We start from the raw sequence: 26,986 nt of genomic DNA, 5'->3' as shown, positions 1-26,986 counted from the left end.
ACCTACCTATCAAAGTAATCAAAAAAAGTCTTAATTATAAAAGAAATTATATTATTCGAAAAATAATATTCCAAAAGATGTTGACAAAGGGTCTTCTGTAGTGAGTTGAAAATATATTTTCCTAAAAAATAATGGAACAATCCAATTTTAGATGACCTTTCGCATTTCTGTCTTTTCACGATGGCTGGCCAACAGCATGTTTCGTGCGGCAGAGATCTACATTGTGTGCCCGATATTTCGGGTTCTACACAACTCGCTTCCCTTGCAGGGTAAATATAATGATTATTTATATAGTTATGATATATTTCCTTCAGTTTTGTGGTAAACGGGCTGTTCTGAGAGGCGGAAGAAGCTAACAGACTGCAGACCCTAAATTTGCTAAACAAGGGCTGATGAACGACAGTGCCAAATTCGACAACCATGCATGTATCTATGGCCATGATCAGTTATAATCAAGTTTTAGGAAAAGTAAAATTTGCTTTTCATAGGATGTATTGATTTCATATTGCTTGTTGTAAAACGAAATGTATGTATGGGGAAAACTTGTACATTAATTTTTTGCTTGAAAATGTCAAAATTGTCATTATTTTCTGGATTTCTCAAATTAATTTAAAAAACAAAATGCAGTATAGTAAAATTGCATTACTAGTAGGGGGGTCACACCACTTTTGTCATGATAACAAATTTAATTAATTCCAAGTTTTTCAAAAACTACTTTAAAAAAGATGAAGATAGCAAAAAAACCGGATCGAATCCGACAAATACTTTTCGAGTTATGACCATTTAAAGTTTCCGCAAAATGGCTTTTTTCAGCGCAAATTGGCCCAAAATGCTCAAATTTCACGAAATAGCATCTTTACGGAGCTGTAAATTCTGATTTTAGAGTTTCTTATGCCCATGTTTAGTTTAAATGTGCTCTATTACATAAGTTTTATGCAAAAAAATAGTAAAAAGCATACTCTTTACTTCCGTTTTTGAAATATAAAACTCCAAAAATGGAAAAAAACGTGAAAATCACCATCCGTCGCAAATCGGCGCGTGCGAAAAATGACTAAGTATTGCTAATTAAATATGCGAACTCAAATTTGACCCCTTTCGGAAGCTCAAAATGCCATAAACCCCCCTATATAGGGGTTTTTTGGGGTGCTCTTTTCATTTCTGATGTCAAAATAACAGTATCTCACTTGGAAATGTTAGAAATAGGCTATGCCCTTCGAAAAATAACTTAATTTGCATATATATGTACCTAAATTACATGTGACGGTCCTAGTAGCATCCAAGATTTGGAAATGCAATGCTAAATTGCTTACACCACTTGTTGCACTTACACCACTTGTTTGAAGTACATTTTATGCATTATAATATAAGTGTATTGTTATATGGATGTTAACTTTGGGCTCGGGTCGAACACAGTTTTCAAACTGTTCGCATCTATTCCAACTCGCTGACATTCATCACCTATGAATACTTGTGAAGAAGGATAGAGTTGCTTAGCTGGCACATGAAGCTTGGACAAGACATCTTCATCATTTTCACAAGCTTCAGCAAGTTTTTTGGTTTTGGCCAGTAATGATGTCATTCTGGATGGAACGACAATGGATGCATCAAGTGGAGACAAGCTTTTGGGAAGACACTTTGATAAAGTTTCTCCTCGCTGTCGATGAACATTGCTGATGATATATACCCACGCATATGTAACAGTAGCCTCAGAAATCTTGAATGAAGCTGCAAATAAATAAAACATAATAAAAGTGGTCTAGTAAAATAAACCATGGATCATCAACATGTACAATTAGTTTTTATTTAGCCTTTATCAAATATTTTTTATTATTTAGGCCTATTTAATTTTCAGCCAATTTTTTTTTATGGTGGTGTTACCAGAAACCAAGAATTATTTTTAATTGGCCTTATTTAATTATTTTTATTATTTATTTAATTTTGTTCATATTTATTTAATTTTTAATACCAATTTCATCATTATAATTATTTGAAATTAATAATTTATTTCATTTACATTAGGCCTATTTTATTTTTGTTTAATTATTTGTATGTGTTTTAATTCATTGTATAGTTCATTGATACATTTTAACTTATTTATTTGTATTTACAGAATTAGTCATGTATTTATTATTATTTTATTCACCAAAACATGCTGATAAGCCACTACACTGTCCAACACCCTCCTGAATGAAGTTTTGTATATGTATACCAAAGTATCATATGGGGGTGGTTTTCAAGCATCAACCAAGAAAAAAACCATTTCGACCTATTTCATTGCTGTAAATATTTATTTCAATTCATCATTTCAATAAAAGGATAAAACTTCACCAATAATGAAGGATTTAAATTACATGTTTAAGAGGATTTAAACTAAAAGTAGTTCAATTTAAAAACAACATTTTAATATTACCCCCTTCAAATAATGGTATCGCCCATAAGAGCAGCGTGCCTCTGCTTGCGTGAGAAAATTCTGGAAAGGATTGCTTGGCCTTGTCAACACATTCCAAGATGATGAACTCATTTTGACTTTCATGAACATTATTTTGAAACGGGTAATTTTCTCAACAAAATGTCACTATAAGCTTGCATTTTCATTTTGACTTTTGTCTATATACTTCAACGAAATAAGGAAATAACAAATTAATGTGTTTAATCTTTCGAAAATCTGCAAAATTAACGATGGAAAAAGTTGAAAAAAAGTGCTACTCAATTTTGATGATGAAGATTTCATCCACAACGAATACACATAAATAGTTTGACCACTAAATATAATATAATCAAATGAAAATAAATTTAGACTGTACCTGGAACTTCATTCTTTTCTATCAGGTCAATAACTTGTTCTTCTGTTGTCCCAGTAGCTTGGTAACATGATTTTTCCACGTTGAAACTAGGGCAAAGTTTCATCGCCTCAGGCTGCCTGCAGCAGAGTATCCATTTTCACATGTGTGCATGGGTTGCGTTGGAAAAGGTCGTTGCCCGACTCTGTGCCAGCGTTTGATTATTATTGAAAACAGGTGCATTAAATTAATCACATTTCAAGCTTTAAAATGATATAAACAAGATTTTTTTTACTTTTCCAGAACATTTACTAAATAAAGCCTGAACTTTTCATTTGATTATAACTTTGGACTCAGATGTCGTATGAAGAAAAAAAGAAGTGTACCAAAAAGACCTCTCCCCTTTCTAGAAACACTGCCAACCCGGAAGTCTCAAGATATTGGCATCAAGTCGGGCAGCTCACTGAAAGTGTGTTGTTGGAGTGGATTCACTGCGATCACGGCACAGCTGTTGAAATAGTCCTATGCACAATGCATTGCACAGTTCGCGTAGGGCGATCTCCAAAATATTACCCAAACTTATCAAGCTACAAATATGAAACTACAGCCCCTATGATGACAATAAATAATGAATAATAGCTTCATTTAGTGGTGAGTTGATTTCCAAAAGCTGGACTTTGTAAACCAAACCGTTTTTTTTTTATTGCAAATTTAAAATGGGTATTTTGTACCTTCGACTTGAATTTTGTGTGTGCATGGAATGCTGACAGTGCGAACAGCAATGCGTGCTCCCCCTATTACTAGTTCAAATGCAAAACCTCAAGTAAAAAGTGGGCTGTGAGGCTGTCAATAATGAACGACAATATTCTTCCAAGTAATGGTAGACAAAAAAAAGAATTTGACAAAAACTAATTTAAGGGGGTACTACACCCCTCGACAAATTTGTGTATATTTGTTGCATTTTTCTCAAAAACTAATAACACAGTGGTAACAAAAGTTATGTATATTATAGGGGCAATGAATCCAATTACTACACTGGAATTTCAGGTGACCCAAGACAAGTGGTTTGTTATTTATGATAAGAAATAAGGTACCGCTAGCATGTACCTCGCTTCCTATCATATATACTGAACCGCTTGTCTTGAGTCACTGGGATTTCAGTGTAGTAATTGGATTCATTGCCCCAATAATATACGTAATTTTATTACCAGTGTGTTATTATTTTTGAGAAAAATGAAAAATAGTCACAATTTACCCCAGGGTGTAGTACTTTTAAATCACGCTTGATTTAAATCACTTGATTTTTTTTTAAATAAAATCTCTGATTTTTAAATCAACTTGTTATTTTTTTACCATTTTTGATAAATGTGAGTTAATTTCTTTCTTAAATTTACTGTTTTATTTCATTCCTTAAATGTTTCTACAACTTTTGGATACACCGTACCGGTACACAATCAAACTTAAATACTAGGCCTGGCATTTTCGGGTAATTTTGTACCGGGTACCCGCCGCAATTTTCGAGTGGTAATTGCTTTTAGTAGTCTCTGGACCTAGACCTAAATGCCAGGATCATTCATGGTTGACCTAAAAAAAAAAAAAAAAAAAACATTTCAAGATATTTTGTTATTTTTATATGAAAATTGATAATTTGTATTCATGTCATAGTCTATTAATGATTTCAAAATGTATTGAATTTGAATGCATTTTGAAATCATTAATAGACTATGACATGAATACAAATTATCAATTTTCATATTAAAAATAACAAAATATCTTGAATTTTTTTTTTTTAGGTCAACCATGAATGATCCTAGGATTTAGGTCTAGGTCCAGGGACACTACAAAACCGAAAAAATAAAAAAATAATTTTTTTTTTTTTTTTTTTTTTGGTACCCGGGAGGGTATTTCCTACCGGGTAATGTAATCTCGGCGGTACCCGTTTACCCGACCGAAAATGCCAGCCTTATTAAATACCAAGTCTAAATTATGCAAATTTCCTAGCACTGCCCCACGCACTGACTGCATGACATCGCATGCATAGAACTGATGAATCGTAAAAGTGCGTAGGGATCAATGAATTTTTGCAAAATTTAGTAAAAAATAACCTGTATATATCGTCCCTGCCCTGTGCATATTGTTTGTCTCCGTTTAATAAAGAACTGGATCCTCCGCGAAGTAAAATCCTTCATGACCACTTGATTTGAAATAAGCTTCCAGCTAAGTCAGGAAAAATATACCATCCAACAAGAGGTTTTGAACCAACATATTGTATGGGCAAGTTATTTTGTGGACTCTAAATCAGCATTTGACCATTTTCAAAGTTCAGAACTTTCGGACCCTTAAAATTTTCATTGGTTCCCTTAAATTTGGGTTTGGCAGGGAAAAATTCAATTGGACCCTTTAAATTTTTGACTCGCGCTATCACTCACTGAATCTCGGATTATACTAATAATATGTCAACTGTTTCTCGTAATTCCTCCTCCATGTAGGTTTGATTTTGTGGCAATGCCAGTGGTTCATCCACGCTTCAAGCGAGAGTTTCTAGAAGGAAAAGCTAAAGACCGTCAAGGAGCCTTTGCCAGATCAGATTTACTTCTCTCTAGTCAAGGTATGTATTCACCCTTTACATGGATACGCCATCTTGCTACTGAAACAAAGTCTTCCCTGCAAACACATGCGTAAAAAGTACATTTTTGTTTCTCACGCTTTTCTAGCAACATGCTTCTAAAGGCTTTTGCAAAGCATGCGTGGCAATTAAATAAGACGTTCGAAAGGCGTACACGCTAGGGGTGTGATTTTTGGGTAATTCTGTACCCGGGTACCCGGCGCATTTTTCGGGCGGGTAACAGGGTACCTGAAATTGCACAAAAAAAATTGCAAAAGTTTTTTATTTTTTCGGTTTTGTAGTGTCCCTGGACGTAGACCTAAATGCTAGGATCATTAATGGTTAAAATAAAAAAAAATTGAATCAAAATGCATTGAATTTGAATGCATTTTGATATCATTAAAATAGAATATGACATGAATACAAATGATCAATTTTCATATCAAAAACAATTTTTTTTTTTTTTTTTTTTTTTTTTTTTTTTTTTTTTTTTTTTTTTAGGTCAACCATGAATGATCCTAGCATTTAGGTCTAGGTCCAGGGACACTATAAACCAAAAAAAAAAATACAAAAAAACTTCAGATGACCATGCCATTGGTGAATAGGGGTTTTGCTGTTTTATCCTCTTCAGTACCACAATCTCATGATACTATTGATAGTTGCCGTATTGGGCATTTACATAGTGTTTCTAGAACCTAAATTGTCATTATTTTACGGTCAGATTTCCCTAGAATCAGCAAGTTTTACGAAATGGAAAAGAGCACAGATTTTAGAAAACAGATAAATTGCCAAGTACCTTACCGTAACATTAAATAATGATCATATAGCAGCTTCAAATATTAAGCTATCGCTCCTTGTTTGCTATTTGTTTTTGCACAGACTGGAGCTCGCTGGTTGTTGGAAAGATCTCACCGTGGCTTCAAACAGACTCCAACGATGATGTCATCAGAAAGAATTCCCAAGCTGCTCTGAAACAAGAATTGGCATACACAGCTCATCTGAGTCTACCCGCTATACTCATCCCATTGAATAGCATTGAGTGTGTCAACCTGGGCAGGTGCCTGTATAGCCATATGTTGGGACATAGTAATCATCAGGTTTGTGTGGATTCAAAATGGATATATCCCACAATGCATTTCAGGCATGAGAATTTTCAGGTTTAAACCTGAATTCAGGCTTTTTGGTCTAAATTTCGGCATTTTTTTTAAAAATTCAACCCGTTTTTGTCCTTTCTAGCCCAATTTCACACACTTTTTCAGGCTTTTTCAAACATTCAGATTTGTTCATGGATGATCATTCTCATGCCTGTGCATTTAGGGATTCAATCATGTTTCAACGTTGTTCATCAACTTTTAACAAAGATGCGTCAGCGTCATCCGCATGGTTTACTTTGCGAGGGCAGCTGATGTCTAGTTTAGTTATTTCCACTCAACATTACAACTATACAAGAAGATTAATGATTTTTCTGTTGATATTAGCAATAGAACTACAGAATAAAGCCAGTTTAGCCGCTTCCTCCAAAATAGTGAAAACAACATGTAGCGCACACAAATTCCAGACATGGCAAATTTACGCGCCAACGATGTAACGCATAACAATTTTGTGAAATGAAAAGGCACAACATGTTTTGTACTTGTATGAACAACTAATAGTTTAAATGTTGCTTTGCATTTTAACAGGTTTGGGTACAAGTGCCAATGTCAGTGAGCGGACGACCAGAGGACTTGATAGACAATGCCCCAGAACGTCCTAAACCAGAGGAGGAGGATGAAGATGAGGGTGTTGATAGCAACCAGGATCCTTGGAGGTGGTGGAACAGACTCAGACGTGTCTGCCATCACCATAAACGGCTTGGCATTGGTAAGGGACTTGGTGTGAATGAAACGCCATTCTTGTTGAGCAGGGTTAGGGTCAATTACGATTACAACTAATAATTGTTCAGTTATGTAATTAATTACAATTGTGCCATATTTGAAAATTTTCCCTAAGTCACCTATAATCCTAGTAATAACTCATCAGTTGTAAAAGAGCCATGGAAGTGGAGAGATGGTAACATGGGAGTGTATAAATGTGATGGAAAGACAGGTTGGAATTGTCAACATTTGGCAGTAGCGTTCCAGGGAGGGGTTAGCCTCCTATTGAACAGACTTTCGTTTATTGAACGTCATCAAACATTTGTTCCCAATTATAATATTCTATCAATATAAACAGGTCAAGCAGTGACTCAAAATATCAGTGTCAGGAAATGCCCTTTTGCCCTATAGCAGATAAAACAATGTATTTCGGACCTCTATAAACTGCACAAAAGTAACATTGTTGAGGTCCCTGCTGCAAAATAACTGTCGTGGACCCTGGAGACCCCTTGTAGCACAAACTCTTTATCTAGATAATAAATATTTTTTCCATCTATCTCCTTCCTTGTGCAGCATTAGAAGTTCCCGTTGACCTACCATCAGCAGCTGTAATCCAACGATGGGTGGGAGAGCCTGTCAAATGTGCAATATTCTCTACCAATATATTCCTGACCAACAAGAAAGGATACCCAGTCCTTTCCAAAGCTCATCAGTTGCTGGTCATCCAATTATTTAAAGTAAGTAGATATGAATATTCTTGACTTACAAGAAAGGATACCCAGTCCTATCCAAGGCTCATCAGTTGCTGGTCATCCAATTATTTAAAGTAAGTAGATATGAATATTCTTGACTTACAAGAAAGTATGCACAGTCCTATCCAAAGCTCATCAGTTGCTGGTCATCCAATTAAAGTAAGTAGATATGAATATTCATGACTTACAAGAAAGGATACCCTGTCCTTACTGGTCATCCAATTATTTAAAGTAAGTAGATATGAATATTCAATTATTCATGACCAACAAGAAATGCTACCCAGCCCTATCCAAAACTCATAAATAGATATGAATATTCATGACTAACAAGAAAGGATACCCAATTTTTTTTGCTGTGGCCTAATTACAGAAAAGCCAAGCTCTGACATTTTGGAATTACCAAACTTTGTTTTTCTAGCTTGATGTTCAGATGATGATTACAGGAACCAATAGACATCCAGATAAAGGCATCAGAGCCTATCAACAGTACATGGACCATCTGTACCAAGCCCAACCTCCACTTGGAGGAGTCGATGCATTCGCTAAGGGGTATGAAGATTACTTGCAATGTCCTCTACAGGTAAGATATGACACCTAACTACCAGACAGCATGCATTTGCTAATCCATTTAAAGTCAATACGCCCACTGTGGAAGATTTTGGAAATATCTTCCACAGGGGGAGTATGAATTTCGATTGGAATTGGCAACTCTATCTCCCTCAGTGGAAGATTCAGTTTGAATCTTTGTCAGAGGGTGTATAAATTTCAAATGGAGCTGCCTAATATGTTTAGTCCATTTGGAATTCTTTCGGAAGGATATTTCTAACATCTTCCACAGCGTTAGTGTGGATTTTAAATGGAATTGGCCTTTTCGAAGCATGGCGTACACAATAGGAGGGCAGTATTCAATATGGGTAAAACCTGCTAAATTCAGAAGACTTTACCCACTTGTGTCCGCCTTACCTCTAAAAGGCTAATAGCCTATTTCTGCACTTGCTGCCTGGCGTGGACGAAACTTCCATACAGTTTGATCCTTGGTTGCAACTTCAGCCTCCTCCACAGACCACCTTGTGCCAAGCCTTTTGGATGACACCATTCCAGGTTTTACAAATGCATCTGGGGGCTTCCATGGTGTTCCTGGGATCAGGGCTGTGAGAGTTCAGCTTTTAAGCTGATTTCAGCTTTTTTATTGCCAAAATTTACATATTTTCTTTTATTTTCAGCACATATTTGGCATTTTGTCCTGATTTAACACTGTTTTCAGCTTTTTTAGGAATTTCCTCTTTTTTTTGTCTATGAGGCCTTTCACACCTCTGTGGGATACGGCTCTCATCCATTCTCAAAAGATGGACAAACAAATGAAATGGACACTTTCTGATGATAGCACTGAGCTTATGTAGTGATCAGTGATATGTTATGACCATATGATACAGAGAATTATTTTTCATTGGCATATCATGTTAAAAACATCTAATCTGGACTTGTACGGAAGAGAAGAAAGTGTTGTAAAATTTAATCTTGGGATCTTAATTGATGCACTCATCATTCCATACTTTCTCAAGTTTGTGAAATGCACCAGATGCTTTGCTAATCCTTTTATTGAGTTCCTTAGTATTAGGTCATGGCTGTGATGGTCTATTGTAGTATGAATAGGGTGTGCGCTGCAAGTCCCTGATTGTTGCTAAATGGTTTAATGGTATGGCTTGGGCCACAGTGGTTAGCAAATTACCGTAAAGTGAGGTGAGGCTTCTGGGTTTACAGGGATGTAAGTTTTCTATATTTTTACAGAATTCAGGGGTTTTTTGTAGTCCAGATTTATGCAATTTCTTTTATTTTCAGCCCATTTTGTGGCTTTTTAGCCCAAATTTACGTGCCTTTCCCCCAATTTTCCATATTTTTCCTTCAGGGTTACTTGCATCCTGGTTTATTCCCATGAGCAGCGCACTGTAAATCACTGCATTTTTGTTAATTGTTTTTTCAGCCTCTGTCGGACAACTTGGAATCTCAAACATATGAGATCTTCGAGAAGGACCCAGTCAAATACACAAGGTACCAAGAAGCAGTATACAGAGCTCTATTAGACAAAGTTCCTGATGCAGAGAAGCACTCGACCACTGTAGTCGTCATGGTGCTGGGCGCCGGGCGTGGTCCCTTGGTAACCGCATCCATAAAAGCAGCTGATCAGGCGGAGAGAAAGGTGATGGTTTATGCAGTTGAGAAAAATCCTAATGCTATTGTAACGTGAGTATACATTTCATTTAGTTGCTAAATTTGTATTATTACACAGAAATTGGCTATTCCAGCTGAAATCCATACACCCCCCTATGGAAGACATGATCTTAATCTTCCACACTGGGAGTATGAATTTCAAATGAGGTTACCTTCTTATTTTCATCCTTGCCAGTGCCACAAAACTTTCCTGTGCTAAAACACACTTTGCTCTGGCTCTGCTGTCAACAAGCTGGCAATCAGGCCTTGCCTCCAGCTGCAACAAGTTGCCCACCACGGTCTGTGGTCAACAAAATATCACCACCTTCATGAACCTTCTTCACAGAAGAACTGGCTTACACCTGTTACTTTGATGACAGACAGAACAGAATTTACAGGGATAATTTTAACCTTGACTAATTCCCTAAGGAACTTAGACCAAAAGTGGGGCTTCATCTTTAAGACCCATCACACTCTAGCTCTTTTCATTTTCTGGTTTTCCTTCTCAAGGATGCAAGTTTTCAGGCAATTGCCTGATTTCCTACTTTTTGTTACTCCCAAATTTCCGCACAATTACCGTAACCACTCTGGGATAAGCCAACCCCCCTAGATGGCAGATTTCACTTCAAAAATGGGGGTGGGCTTATAACCGGGGAGGGGCTAGTACTGGAATTTAGAAATAAGAAAAATCATCCACATTTGTAAATGCCCAATGTACCAGTAATTTCTTATCAATTTCTTAAAATTCTAAGTGTGGAATGTTAATTATCAACTGATATTTTTTTTAATTCGTTCTTAAATATGAGAGAAAAGCATTGATTTGATTTAAGAACTTGGTCAAAATTTAGTACTGGGCTTATAGCCGAGTGCACCCTTGTTCCCAGAGTGTTTTGAAAAATAGGGGGTGGGCTTATACCTGAAGGTGGTTACGGTATTTTCACCCCGTTGTTGAGGTTTTATAGCCCAAATTTGTGCGCCTTTTGTAGCTTTTCCTGCAAAGTCACTTCAGGCCTCTGGCATCCCTGTCCTCTGTAAGTGCTTTGCCTACTCTGTAAAAAGCGCTTTGTAAGTCTCATTATTTATTTATTCAGAGATGTAAGACTTCCAGAAATTTCCGAATTCCGGAAATGGGGCCAAAAAAAAAAAAAAATCGGAAATGAAAATAAAATTTTCAGAATTGGATGATGATAATTTGTCATAAAAAAAAATTGAGAGGGTGAGACCCCGTTGCATGCCTATCCTTGGCTCGCTACTTGCCTTCGGCTCGCATGATTTTCAGGAAGTGGATCACTACCTCACTTACATCCCTGTTTATTGTTTTCTTACAGGTTATTTACATTAAAAGAAGACAAGTGGGGTGACAGAGTGACGGTCATCCAGACGGATATGAGGGAGTGGTCATCTAAAGTCAAAGCTGATATAATTGTCAGTGAACTACTGGGGTCATTTGGGGATAATGAACTATCGCCGGAATGCTTAGATGGGGCACAGCAGTTCTTGAAAGGTAAAACAAGCACATCATAAGTCCTTTAATCTATCACAAATGGGCAATTCCAGTTGAAATCAATACCAAGGGTGAAATTAAGCGGGAGACTGGAGCTGTTTGGCCCCCAGAAACTCTGCAATGGCCCTGGTTCCATCTCATTTGTAGTTGACCAGGGGACACTTTTCTCACAAAACTGGCCCCCTGGATAGTGAACCAAAAAGTATCAAATTCAAAGCAACTAGTAAATTTAACCCATCCAGTATATCTTTATTTTTATTGGCCCCTTGGTAAATGGAAGTGGCCCTTGGTTTCTTCAAATCTTAGTGAACCAGGGGCCACTTTTTTGCCCAAGTGGCCCCTGGTTCAAGCTCTCTTATTTTCACCCTTGATCCATACACCCCTGTGGGAGATATGACCTTAATCTTACAGAAATGGGGTGTATATTTCAAATGGGGGACTCCACACCTCCTATGTGAGAGATTAAGGTCATGTCGTCCATAGGGAGTGTATACAATTCAACTGGAAGAGCCCAGTCCAAACCATCATAACTCTAACAAATTTAATCCTTTTGGAATTTTTCAAGGTGTTAACCATTTAGATTTGGATTTTATTTTTTCTGCCGACTCGTACAATAACGCTGTCTGCTATATGGAGAAAATTGGGGGTATTTGGGTCATTAGCGACTGTGCACGGAGACGAACGAAAGTAATTCTGCATCTCATCTGAAGCGTCTTGATATCGCGTGCAGGTCGCATCAAGTGCGTCTCTCAAATGCCCCCATCAGTGATGTCGTGCTTGCAACAACGATTGCCTCGAGCGCATTCCGTGGGAAACCGAATACACCCAATTTTTGCTGGATGCCTGTATCAAGATGGCAGTTGAGTCATGGTGCTCCTCCAATTCTGTGAGCAAATCAAGAAACATGTGTTCAGATGTGTATGCCACAAAAGACGCAATATATCTTTCACAAATCTTACATTTCCAAGTGAATATTTCAATGCTTTCAATATTTTCATTTTGACTCCTAAATATTGATGTTTTGATTTCTTGCAGATGACTGCGTTAGTATTCCAAGTCGTTACACGTCATATCTGAGCCCGCTGATGTCGCATAAATTATTCAATGAAGTACAAATGTGTAAAGACAGAGACAAGCATCCAGAGGTGAGATATCTTTATGTTACTGTTATTTTCGTGGTTAATTTCAGAAAATACTTTTACCCACAGGCTTTAATGTGTAACTGTTTGTAGTCTTGCATATCGTCACTGGGCGGGAAAAACCTCGTATGTACTTTTTGCCCTTGAACATGGATGAAGCAACCCATTCAATATAAAGTCTACACCTACAAGGCTTTATCCATTTTCAAGGGCCAAAAGTAAATATGACGTGTTTCCTGCATTCACTTTTGGCCCTTGAACATGGATGAAGGAACCTCTTCAATATAAAGTCTACACCTACAAGGCTTTATCCATGTTCAAGGGCCAAAAGTGCATATGAGGTTTTTCCTGCCCAGGGACGATATGAGAAATCGCAAAACTGCTCCGAACAGTTCATATCACTAAAAATTTACACCGCAAAAAATCAGACTTTACAGGAATAGTTTTGACCAAGACTCTAAACTGATGATATTTATCCCCCTGAACTTGACCCATCAGAGGGATATTGCGATGGTGTATTCCTTCTGTGTGTAGGGGTGTATGTGGGCATCGGTGTGTATCTGTGAACAAGGACATACACAAGACTTTAAAACTGTGGACCTACCTGGAAATGAACACCATCCTTGGTTCACGGAGTTCTGCAGTAGTAATTTCAAGACATCAAAGCAGGAAAACAATCCCTGTTTAAGCTTGCGAAAGTCCTATCCCTTCTATCATTTCTATTGTTTTTGTGTTTTCATCGTGTTTGTGTTTGGCCTACAGTCCAACCGCTTTTATCCTTCCACGATGGGACAAAGCATTATCCGGATAAGTGAAAAATCTGGATAAGTGAATTACATGTAATTCTGCATTGACTGTCCCAAGTACTGAATTGGGACAAAAGATAGTTTCAATATTGGGTAGTAACACTAAAAGATGGCATTTGAGTGCTTTATGCAACATAGACATGTATGTTATTCTAAGCATTCATTGCATGGAATTAAGAAGTCTAATGATCAAAAACATGTTTTCCTGTGAAGATTTCACAGCCGGATAACAGAGAGATCCGTATAAAAGAGGTCTGGATAAGAGAGGTTGGACTGTATATCCAATTTTTTTTCTTCAAACTTTGCCACCTAATCACCACTTCTTTCTGTATTCATATGTTCCTTTTGAGAGCCTGGGTGGTCTAGCTTTGACATGAAACTTTTTAACCTCTTGCCGTGTTTTTATCTCTACCTGTAGGCTCACTTTGAAACTCCATATGTCGTTAGACTACACAATGTCACCATTCTAGCAGAAGCGCAGTCCGTTTTCACATTCCATCATCCCAACAAAAACAACTTGGATAACACTCGCTATAAGAGTTTGACGTTTGACATTGCCAATGAAGCGCAGCTGCACGGGTTTGCCGGATATTTTGACACCATACTCTATGATGATATAATGCTCAGTAAGTGTATCAGATAATATCTTGGGTGTGGATTATTCATCCAGTAGTTTAAAATATTGGGTTTTATTAATCAATCTGAACTGGAACTAAAATTGCGACTCACTTTGCTACATTGCGTCCAATAACATTTCGTCTGATACCATTCCCCACCGTCTGACGTCACAACACCAATCAGAGTGTGCTGCTGAAGTAATCCCATGGTATCAGATGCAATGTAGCATCCAGTTTAGATTAATTTAAAAAAATAATATATCTTGTTTCATAGCCCCTCCCCCCCAAAAAAAATATATATATATGATTTTGATTGAAGAAAGTTGATAGCACAATATATTTTGATATTATTACTTTCATAAAAAATCATAGTCAGATCACAAATTTGAAGGAAAATGATATGGGCTTTGGATTAAATGAAGGAAATTGTATTGGATTGTTCCAGTTGAAATCCATACAACTAAAAATATGCAATAATGTATAAGTATAGGACACATTGGGCAATTGAAAATCACTCCAAATCACGAAAATAATAATTACCACTTCTGCTGTACGTACACAGGGCTGTAATTGGATACAGAAAAGCACCTGTTAACCAGTTTAAATTGGCTATTCCAGTTGACATCCACACACCCTATGGAAGAGATTACCTTAATCTTCCACACAGGGAGTGTAAATTTCAAATGGGGGTTACTTAATGGGTTACTCCATTTGAAACGTACACCTCCTGTGTTTGAGATTAAGGTCATGTCCTCCATATATGTAATGCAACTACCAATCAATTAAAGTTACAACTATTAACTATGACTGTAACTTTACATTTGACAGGTACAGAACCGAGGACATATTCAGAGGGGATGTTCAGCTGGTTCCCATTCTTTTTTCCAATCAAGGTAAGCAATGTTAAATTTATCTGGAACTGATTTGCAGGCAAGGTATCAAGAGTTGAGCAAAAAAGCTGTGATAAGCTTATTTATGCTTGCTATGCTTATGATTTTTACACCTCCACCGATGCCTCCACTAGGTTTCCTAGTTGTGCATCCATCATTCTCTCCGTCAGTCTGTCTGCCCAAGCTTGTGTGCACAATTTCTCTAAACTGATAAGACGTTTGGTGATGTAACTTTGTGTAGGGGTGGCGAATTGTTGGATGCCTGTCATAAAATAATGCTAAATTAGGTAGCTCATTTGCAAAACTGTGATAAAATGAAATTGGTCTTTGAACAAGTCTTTCGTCTTGATTGCTGCAGCATACCAAAACCACTGAAAAACCTATGTTTTGAACCTTATTTCCAAAACTAAAGGATTAGGATGTAGCTATGTTTTATTTGGCAAAGCAAGATTATATTTTTTTAATTAAAAAAAGTACTGTATTTTCTGGAATTGGGAGTAGATTAGTGTGTACGCAATTCAGTGGCTCTGATTTCAATCAAAGAAATGAAAAGTGGTATTTCTGAACTACTATTGAGTGACAAACTATCATTTGTATATTTTCCTGTTTTCTTCCCATGTTCAGGAACCTCTGTGTTTACATGGCAAATCAAAACTCACCGTCCATTTCTGGCGTAATTCCACCTCGCGCAACGTCTGGTACGAGTGGTGCGTAACGGAACCAGTAACTACAGCTATACACAACATCAACGGGCAGTCATACACTATAGGGATGTGACATAACCGATGTAACTATGTAGACATTAAACCTGATTGAGCGAACTGAGGACAGAGTTGCAAGTTTGATGAAGTGTGCCATTCCATTATTTTGAAATCAACACTCCACCTGTGGAAGGAAGATTTTGGCACTCTGGACAGTCAGTGCAGAATTACACATAATTCACTTCACCAGATTTTTCACTTAGCCGGCCAATGATTGGTCCCATCATGGCCGGATAAAAGAGTGTGGAATGGCACAACACGGAGGCAGTGCCAGGGCTCGAACTGGCAATCCTCCGATTGCGAGGCAGAGCTCGTACCGTGGCGCCACCGTGCCCATCTTGTTGATAATTTTTGGTCAATTCTGAAAATGTTGGCGACATTGTTCTCACTTTGTTTGATCGCACCATATATACTGTAGCTGATGTATATGTATGAAGCAATGAATCAACTGTTAGCTGTAAACTTCCAAGCAATGTTACATATAGTCTTGTCAACTCTGTATAAACAGAAGTGAACAAAAACCACTAATTGCTCACTAATTGATAATTGCCCCTTATGGTCAGATCCACTGCTTGAGTAATCTCTAGCACATTTATGTGATAAAATAATGTTCTGCACAGCTAGCTGGTGCTTTTGTGTTTCAAAGATAAGGATACTCCTACAGTAGTACGAAGTAGTACGAAGTAAGGTACGCGCATTTTGTGTAAACGTATCATGCGTCGCGTATTAAGACGCTCATGCATTTGTGTGCGCCTAACAGCGTGTTAATTCCTTTTGACATTACGGCACTCAGAAACTGTAATTTATTGCATACTTTACTTCGTACTTCAAAGTGGACAAACTGTAATTGGTCAGTGTGTCCATGGGGCACACCGACACCGCCTGGCTAATAATTATTTGGTGCAGAAGGGACACTAAAATGAATACACGGGATCGATACCGTGAATTGCTATGCACGATTTTGATATCAGACGAAAATCTTCTGATACCGGGTTAGAAAATGATGAATATCTCCGTCATGATTTTTTTCTCAAGAAACCAGATTTGGTCTCATAAACTTGGAAATACGTGTTGAACAGATATGATAGTCGCTAGAATGCGCTTTGAAAATTGGCCGTGCGCTTTGAACTCAAAATTTGACCATTTTATATTGCGTTGGTCCTGTTATGGACTACAGCGTGCAGCGTGTAGTACAGCTGCACTCACTGTAGGCAGTATAAAAGTCGATGACCATTGACCTCAATGGGGGTATACAAGCTTAATCACGCACAACCAAGATCGATTACCCGGCTATTGTGAGTAGCCTTAGTTATGTCCCTCGACTAATTATTAGTTTAAAAGAGCTTTAAAGGTTTGAACCAAATGGCTAATCGTGGCTGTGGATTTAACCTACCATGGCGATTCCTGCCATGAAGATATAGGGTCGAAGACACTGTGTGGGGTTACTTGGGGATATGTGGTTGGGCATTACACAACAGGATTCTCACCTCTATTGATAAGGCTATATCTGTTTAGCTAAGCCAGCCAGACTATGCCAATACATTGTTGCATGTTTCTCAGTGAATCTCAAGCCACTGATGGTGGGGTATTGCAATTTTTAAACTAGTTGGTGGATATAATGGTGACATGCAGGTATTGCAGGAGCAGTAGAGGAAACGTGTATTGATGAAAAATATTGCCTGTGAGTTATAAGCTAGTCAAAATTTGGAAGTATTTATCATGACAAAAAGGGAATATATGCAGGGTAGTCAACTTGTGCATAGCAAAGCCTGGTTTAATTTAAAACTGGTGAAAAACGCTTTAGCATTACAAAATTGAAAATAAAAAACACCTATAGCGAGCGATGATGGTGAATATAGCAATCTTAAGTGTTGAGGCATGATGTTGTGTGATGTTCATGTTTGGTTTGATGTCTAAACTGAAGGCTTATGAAAAACCAGCTATTCCAGGTGAAATCCATACACCCCCTATTGAAGACATAACCTTAACCTCCTGGGGCTATAGATTTCAAATGTGAGTCGCCCATTCAGGTAACCCCATTTGAAATTCACACTCCCTGTATGGGAGATTTAGGTCATATCTTCCATAGGGGGTGTATGGATTTCAAATGGAATTGCCCACTGCAAGCAGGTTGACTACTGTGCACATAGAATTGTGCTGAAAGATCTGCACTCAATTTTGTAAAAACAACATGAATGTAGTCTGCATTTTGCCACTCTGTTTTTGTCAACTTGGTATTGTTAAAATTCACATTTTATTCTTGGTCTAGTAGCTAAATGATGATCCTACCTCCTCAGAACCCACACACACCTTCATACAGGCCTCTACCATCCTGTGCTGGTAATTGTGGACATTGTGTATTGCTATTAAAGCAAAATATGCCCGGCCACCAACCATGGTGCACAGTAGCGGACGTATCTCTGAAATGCATTTGGCATGCAATTGTGACCTACTGCAGACCTCCACAAACTGAGGACGATACTTTTTGAAGACGGGTCCTTGGTTTAAATGTGAAAAATCTTGTGTGTCCTCGTTTGCAGGCAAACACTGACGCATCCCCTCCACCCCTCATCCACACTTAAAAAGGAAAAATCATTGGCCACAGAATTCCACTGAGAGAACTCTGCCATTGTGTTATCTTGTTCAAAGAAGGGAAAATATTAATGTAGATGGAGTGATCGATATATCGGCTTGCCGCTGGTCACCGCTAGCGTTTCTGGTGCACCTGTTCAGTGAAGCTAAATCGTCATCAGAGCGGCAAGCGGCAGGAAAGTATGAAACCAGCTAAAGGCATGTAGCAAAATGGTGTGATTATTCATATCATTACAAAACTAGACACTTCGAAGTTAGGCTGGACCGATAATCGTATCGGATATCAGATCGGCCCAATTTATGTATCATCGATAAATATAGGACCTGCAGTAATAAGTTGATGCTTACCGATAATGCTATGCATACTGATATCATACATTAGCAACAATATCTGAGGTTTTTAATGTCAAAATTTATTTTGTTTTACATGTAAAGAACTAGCCCATCCTCACAGGTTGCATCGTTTTGACAGATTAATAGACATTCATCATAAGCTGAAGGAAAGCTACATTGTGAATGAAAATTATCACTGCAATTAAGACAATAAAATATCGGATATTGTCCGATATTATTAAACCAAGTCATTTTGGTTGAACCTTGCTTCGAAGATCCTAATTGAATGTTTTTGTCATGGTGATACATATTTTCACTATTCGGTTAGAGCAGGTCACCTATGTTAACAAATCATCGGTCACATCACATACGGTTCTATACGAAAATGGACAAAAATGTTTCACGTTTACATTTACAGGCATTTATGGTGCCATTCACAAAGATACCATGGCGCTTACAAAAATATGTATACACAAAATGTCAAATAACAAGAGACATACAGAGCTATACAATACTGATTTTAGATTTAGCCTCAAACTTACTTATTTCTAAATTAATATTCCTTGAAGGGAATTTTTTATGAAGAAGACACTTGAAAGTTTTAATATTGGTGAATTCTACATGCCAATCTTTCGAGTAACATTGTGTACCATGATATTTAAGTTATAGCTCTGTATGTGAAACGATTTTGTTTAAAATGGTATTAAACTTGTAGGTCTGTATGTGATGTGACCGACGAAATATGCAGTGGAGCAATTTTGATATTTGAAAGTAACTCTTGATCCATTTTGCTTTAGTAAGTGTATTTTGAATATCAGTACTTTAAGACGATTGTACTACTAAAATTGTGACCATATACCTACCACCAAATAAATGTAAAAGTGAACAGTGTTTGTTTTGAAATGGTGAATTATTGAATAAACAACAACAATAAAAGCAAAATATGTTCCTGTATTATGTATTTTCCTGACGGGCATTAAGGCAAGTGGAACGGCAGGAACCATACATTTTTAGTTTTAGCCGAAAACTAAAAAACTGCACTGTACTTCTTAATATATATTACCATAACCACTCGGGAACAAATGTAGAAGCCCACCCCACCCCAGATGGCAGATTTCACTTCAAAATGGGGCTGGGCTTAAGGGATCTAAAATGAGCGTTTATTAACGTTTTACGACAGTATTTTTTGTGGACATGAGAGCACCTCAGACCTATCGAATTGCATTCTGATCACGAAGCATGTCTTGCTGATATCAAATAATTTTCATTTTTGAAAATCCCAATATAATACAAATTTTATGACAAATTATAAAAATTTGATATTTTTCAAATTGTTGATATATAACAGTCCTCGAAGTAAATTATATAAATCTAATGATATATTCTTAAAGTGTATGTAGCAGGGTGGAAAATCCGACGGTCAATTGAAAATTTAGACCTTTCATATTGAAGATATAGATTTTTTTCCCAAAAAGACCTAATTTTTTTTGGTGTTTTGGGAAAAAAAATCCATATCTTCAATACGAAAAGTCAAAATTTTCAATTGATCATCGGCTTTTCATCCCACCTACATACACTTTAAGTATAAATCATCAGATTTATAAAGTTTACTTCAAGTACTGTAAAATATCAAAAATATCAATTTTAATGATTTGCCATAAAATGTGTATTAAATTGCAATTTCAAAAATCAAAATTATTTGATATCAGAATGACATTCTTCGTATTCAGAATGCAATCGATATGTCTGATGTGCTCTAATGTCCCAAAATAAATACTGTCCAAACGCTCATACCCCACCCCTTAAATTAGTAGTACTTCAATTTAAAAATATGAATAATATTCTGTGTTCTGAGTGGATGGAAAGTGCCATACGGCTTTTGCGGTCCCTCTCTATCATGCCGCTCGCCGCCTGATCTATGTCAATGTTTTTTAATTATAAGTATCAACTGATATTCTTTTATATTTGTTCTTAAATGTAAGAGAAAAGCACTGATTTGATGCATGAACTTTTACAAGAAAATTATCACTGGGCGTATACCCACAGCAGTGAAGAGTAAAACCCCCATGATGCTTTGCGAGTAAAGCATATTATCGAATGAGTAGCAACTCTGATGTCATCATTTTCATGTTGGTCCTCAAAGGGTAAAGACCATTCTCTCACATGTGACTTCATCATTTTTAGATGGGGTATAAACCTAAAATGTTGAGTTGATTTGTGGAAGGAAATTATACTTAAAAGCAAAGATTCATGAAAAGAACTTGCAATGTATCATTAATCATCAACATTGGAATCGGTAGTTTCTTTTTACAAATCAAATCAATTAGCCACATGACCATTATCAACCACATCTAACATTTCTCAAACCCTACACCCCTGTATTGGGCGATACCATTTTACGCAAAAGAAATATTTCTATTGAGACCTCAAACAAAACAAGGTTGAATTTAGCCCTATTTATAGAAAATATTTAATATGAGGCTAAAACTTTGATATGAAATAAAGAACCAGGAATTAAACTTCCATTTATTGATGGGATCGTGATGACGGCTAAAACTCTGTGAGTATTGCAAACCAGAGCAAATCCATGGAATGCACCAGCGTGTCAATGCACTGTGTAAATGCCTGAGCACAACATGACGAGTCGTGGCTCAAACTAGAACGAAATTAAACACATATACTGGCCTTATCTGGACATAAACGTTAATATACATGTATACGTAAATAAATTGTGTATCTTCCGGGAACTGGAGTAAAAATGATGTTGCGTAGGCAGAAGTGTGATAAAATAAAATGATTCTGCCCCGTATTTGATTAATTCACACAGTACAGTATTCAGTGTATGTTGTTGTACACGAGTGCACCATGTGCACGAGTCGACAATCATGACTCATGCAGTACTAGTCTATGCTCTAAAGAATGTTAGCCATGTGGGCCTCAAGTGGGCGCTCATATTAAATAAAGACTACCAGGGCAGTGCATAGCGATTTTCATCTGGGTACGAGACTAACCTGTTTCGTAAACATTTCGCTGGTTTTCATACTCCTATGGATACATACTGTTTTAATGGATAAATGATGTAAATAATGGAGCGCTTCCAACAATAAGAACATGGTTTGCATCATCTAAACGTTATAAATCGATACAAGCAAAGAAATCTTGAAGCGCCCGTTTGTTTACATACATATTAAGCTGTTATTAGCATGACCGTATTTGTACGTATTTCAATGACGAGGTTCGGTTGTCGTTAAATGTGGAATTTTCGAAGAATTGTTCTATGGGAAGGCCCTCCTCACTGCTGTGGCGTATACCCAAGTGTACCCATACCCAGAATGTTTTGAAAAATAGGGGGTGAGCTTATAGCCAAAGGTGGGCTTACACAGAAAATGAGTCAAGGAATCCAATGATAACATTTACATAGGTCTTGTGGTTCTTGAATTAAGGCTAATTTTGGGTGTTTCCCCCTCCCATGAAAAATCATGCTCTCATAGGGAAGCAATGACACCCCTAATATCAAATCTTGGGATCTGTTTTATAGAACCCATACCATTTCTCCTATGTGTCAGCTTTATTTGTCTCAATATTTGAGTACAAACACTGATAGGTTATGCTCCCCTCTGACCCACCTTAAATGTGCTTCATTTCCAAATGCAAAATTAGTGATAACATGTTTGACCCCATTAGGTCCAACATAAACTGTTGGTGACCAATCAGAGGAGGCTTAAAGGCATTCCTACAATGCACTATGATTGGGAAATTTGATCAATATAACCTAATTTTAAAGGCAAAGTCCCCATTGCCACACACAAAAAATGGTAATTTTAAAACTGCAGCCAACAAGCTAATAGTTGAGACTTATGACTGATATTTGATTTTCTGCATTAATTTTATTCATAAGTCTCAATGTTTTGAATGTTAAATGATAAGATGAAAACACCAGATATTTGCACACAATCCCAATGCAAGGTATAGTCAACTGTGCCACATGTGTACGAAAGTCAGACATAACAAGGTCAGAAACCCCATTGGGTTGTGGGAATGTCTTGAAACATCCTCTGGTGACCAATCAACCAGAAGGAAGGATCAAGTACCATCACTCCGATGATGGCCGAAACTGTCAGGTCAGTCAAATATTTGGTTTTGGCAAGAAGAACATTCTGTTAATTATAGTACATTTAGTTTTTCAAAATAATGTTGACACTACCATTTTGATGGCAATTCTCATCAGAAAGTGAATGTCATTCCCTAGCAATATTTTACCAAACTTTTGTATTAGAAGAAGGAATCTGTTAATTTGACTTCGGGCTGTATTGATTTGTATTTAGTTTATTCAAAATATAATGGAGAAGAGTCCCATATCATACTAAGCAATCGCAAAGAGTGTACCATTTTTTAGTGGTGCGACTTCTGTATGTTGATTTCAAGTTGACCAGCATCAGCGTCAGATAGCTACTAAGTCATTGCTTACATTATGCCTACATTATCAACTCCAGCATCAGCAGTAGATAGCTACTATGTCACTGACGACAACATGATAAATTATGTTAACTACTTCATCAACACCAGCAGCAGCAGTAGATAGCTACTAAGTCATAGCTAACATAGTGACTACTTCATCAACTCCAGCATCAGCAGTAGATAGCTACTATGTCACTGACGACAACATGATAAATTATGTTAACTACTTCATCAACACCAGCAGCAGCAGTAGATAGCTACTAAGTCATAGCTAACATAGTGACTACTTCATCAACTCCAGCATCAGCAGTAGATAGCTACTATGTCAGTAACAACATTATGATATTTTAACTACTTCATCAACACCAGCATCAGCAGTAGATAGCTACTATGTCACTGGAAAAGCGATATCTGAATGATAAGTCACTGGAATGCCAAAGTGCCAAATCACAACCAGTTGACTTGAAGTCAATTTTGTCGCTGTGACAGTAGCCATAACTTTACACTGGTACCAGCTGGTTGATCACTACCAATATTTGAATCATGCACTACGATTACTAGTATGATATGGGCTTTTATGTGATATGCAAAGTTAGATGGATGGGATGAACATTGCATCACATTACAGTCAATTAGACTTAGTGTGTACTGTGATGTTTTATGGGCATTCCCATTCAACCATACCTATTAAATATTGTGCTTTTGTTGAATATATGAATTGTTAACATACATTTTATGGTGTTTTTCATTATTGTAAAAGCAAAGCAAGAAACAAACCAAAGTATTGTAATTATTGTATGTGATTTATAAGTAGTCCTAGCCACAGTATTCCAATGGGCTTTTCTGGTTAAAATCCATACACACCCAATGCAAGACATCACCTTAATCTCCCACACACGGAGTATGAATTTCAAATGAAGTTACCTGAATGGGGGACTCCATTTGAAATCTACACCCCCTGTGTGGAAGATTATGGTCATGTCTTCCATAGGGGGTGTATGGATTTCAGTTAGAATAGCCCTATTAACAGTTGATGACACTAGAAACCCACAAAATCCAGAAAGAACCAATTTTAGACGAGGAAATTCCCGATCAGGCGAGGAAAGTCCAGGTAAAGTGTCCAGGCCTATTAAAGTGTCCAAGAAAGTCCAATTTAAGATAATTGAGTCTTGCTTATCCAGTCAAGTCTAGGAAAGCCCAGAATATGTGAGGATAGTCTAGGAAAGTCCAGGTAAATTGATTGAGGTATGGACCATTCTTGGAACTGTCCCCAGCCTCGCCTGTTCTGGATTCTCACCTAAAATTGGTACTTTCTGGGTTTTGTGGGTTTGTAGTGGGAGTATACTAATGATGTTTTGTGCAAATATATATCATGTGTTTCCAATAAACTATACAAAGGAATGCTATATGTTGGATATATAGATAGAAGTATTGTGTAATTCATCGTTTTCTGCCCTTGATCGTCTCATTTATGGCAAACAAAAAGATGCTGGAAGAGGTTCATTTGGAAAGTTCAATGTTCAATTTGTAGCTGAAGGTGGTACTACACCCCTTGATAAATTTGTGACTGTTCTTGCATTTTTCTCAAAAAATAATAACACCATGGTAACAAAATTTAAGTACGTTTATGATAAGAAAAGAGGTACCGCTAGAATGTACCTAATTTCTTAACATACCATAGAATTCCGTCTACAAGCATATATGACTCTAAACGAGGTATTTTTTGACGAAAGAGACGAAAGGCAAATACCCTCCACAAACATATTACAATAGATTGGTCTTCTTACAATAATATGTGTTTGTACTGCCCCTTATATCAGTAATACAGTTGTTCAAACTCCAAATAATGTTTTTGTGGAGAGTGTCTGCCTCTCATCTCTTTCGTCAAAAAACCTCGTTTAGAGGCATATATATTGCTTGTAGACAAGGTTTTACAGTATACAATGAACCACTTGTAAAGTAATTGGATTCCTTGCCATATAATGGGCGATGGTTTGCTATCTCTAAGGACCGCTATCTCTAAGGTTCGCTATCCCTAAGGTTCGTTATCACTAATTAACGAAAAAGGTCCACTATACCTAAGGTTTGATATCACTAATTTTGAATAAGGTTTGGTATTTCTAAGGTTCGATATCACTAATTTTAAATAAGGTTCGCTATCTCTAATTTTAAATAAGGTCCGCTATCACTAATTTATTGAAGGTTCGCTATCTCTAAGGTTCGCTATCACTAATTTAAAATAAGGTCCGCTATCTCTAATTTTAACAATCCCGGTATCCCTAAGGTTCCCTATCTCTAATTTTAAATAAGGTTCGCTATCTCTAAGGTTCGCTATCTCTAAGGTTCGCTATCACTAATTTCAAATAAGGTTCGCTATCTCTAATTTTAAATAAGGTTCGCTATTAAATTAGAGATAGCGGACCTTATTTAAGGTTAGTGATAATGAACCTTGGGTATAGCGAACCCTAATCAAAATTAGTGATAGCAAACCTTGGAGATTGCGGACCTTAATTAATTAGGGATAGCGAACCTTAAACAAAATTAGTGATGGCGAACTTTAGGTATAGCGGACCTTTATTACAATTAGTGATAGCGGACCTTATTCAAAATTAGTGATAGCGAACCTTATTTTAAATTAGTGATAGCGAACCTTATTTAAAATTAGTGATATCGAACCTTAGAACTAGCGAACCTATTCCAAATTAGCGATATCGAACCTTAGAAGTAGCGGACCTTTTTTTAGGTATAGCGAACCCTATTTTCTCTATTAGAGATAGCGGGATTCTGATCTCCATAGCCTTTACACGTTAGTGATAGCGAACCTTATAGATAGCGAACCTTATAGATAGCGGTCCTTAGAGATAGCGGGATGTCATGTTATATAATGTACATAATTTTTGTTACCAGTGTGTAGTTATTTTGTGAGAAAAATGCAAAATTAGTCACAAAATGTATCAGGGGGTGTAGTACCACCTTAAGTTCTATAAAACATATAATGGTCAATTCCAGCCAAAGCGGGACAAAATTCTCTCTGGGGGCCATTTTGAAAATGTTTTCCTTTTCAATTCTAGACTTAGTCAAATGAGACGATCATATCTAGTGAATCATCAGGTGGAAGTGCCATCGGATTGAAAAATAACTTTTCTTGCTAGACCAAATAAAGTGTTAAATGCGCATATGCATGTTACCCACGAATTCAAGCCTTTTTCACCTGTTGTACGCCATAAAATTTCACTTTCAATATTTTATGTGTGACTCATATACACTAGCAATCGGTGAAGACTTTGAACGTAAATAGAATTTTATTACATATATCTACAAAGAAATATTTTGGTTATTACAAATTTTAAGAAAGAACCAGGTGTACAGTTAAGATTGTGTCAATTGTTCGAACTCTTTACAAAGTGGCTGTCATTTAACATTACTGTATTATTTCGAAAGATTAGAATAAATGCTTCATATAAATATAAAGTTAGATTTTGTATCTCGTCGCAGGATGAGGATCTCGGATGGATTCGTGGGTAACAGCGTCTGAAAATAGCATTTCCTAGTATTTTTTTTAATAAAAATAAAAAATACTTTTCCACATGTCAATAATTCAGGCTGCAATGGCACTAAAATGAATTTAAATCAAAATACAAATTACATGGAATATTTAGAATGGATCATTATGGAATTTTGGGTATAA

At 36.9% G+C, this 26,986-nt stretch overlaps 2 protein-coding genes across 2 annotated transcripts in view; both read left to right on the top strand.

The window, feature by feature from the left end:
• Nucleotides 1–7,690, top strand: part of LOC140146264 (intraflagellar transport protein 20 homolog) — a 225,158-nt gene extending 217,468 nt beyond the window's left edge. The window contains exon 5 of the mRNA XM_072168047.1: nt 7,677–7,690. The gene's annotated coding sequence lies outside the window, so the exon portion shown is untranslated. The remainder of the gene's footprint in view (nt 1–7,676) is intronic.
• LOC140146263 (protein arginine N-methyltransferase 5-like) lies at nt 167–16,026 on the top strand. Its single transcript, XM_072168045.1, has 12 exons — nt 167–269; nt 5,270–5,388; nt 6,265–6,482; nt 7,065–7,245; nt 7,812–7,975; nt 8,409–8,570; nt 9,972–10,231; nt 11,527–11,702; nt 12,738–12,847; nt 14,066–14,273; nt 15,093–15,157; nt 15,779–16,026. Exons 1-12 carry the CDS (start codon nt 181–183, stop codon nt 15,929–15,931), a joined length of 1,905 nt encoding a protein of 634 aa, XP_072024146.1. The 5' UTR covers nt 167–180; the 3' UTR covers nt 15,932–16,026.
• Nucleotides 16,027–26,986: the final 10,960 nt, after the last annotated feature.

The sequence above is a fragment of the Amphiura filiformis genome, chromosome 2 (assembly GCF_039555335.1).
Source record: "Amphiura filiformis chromosome 2, Afil_fr2py, whole genome shotgun sequence".
Lineage (NCBI taxonomy): Eukaryota > Metazoa > Echinodermata > Ophiuroidea > Amphilepidida > Amphiuridae > Amphiura > Amphiura filiformis.
This window is presented reverse-complemented; position numbering and strand designations above follow the sequence as displayed.

Excerpts from the sequence above, each read along its gene's own strand:
- LOC140146263 (XM_072168045.1), top strand. The coding sequence starts at position 181 with ATGGCTGGCCAACAGCATGTTTCGTGCGGCAGAGATCTACATTGTGTG. Across the intron at positions 270-5,269 it reads CAACTCGCTTCCCTTGCAGG|GTTTGATTTTGTGGCAATGC; the intron begins GTAAATATAATG and ends TCCTCCATGTAG. Across the intron at positions 7,246-7,811 it reads CCATAAACGGCTTGGCATTG|CATTAGAAGTTCCCGTTGAC; the intron begins GTAAGGGACTTG and ends TTCCTTGTGCAG.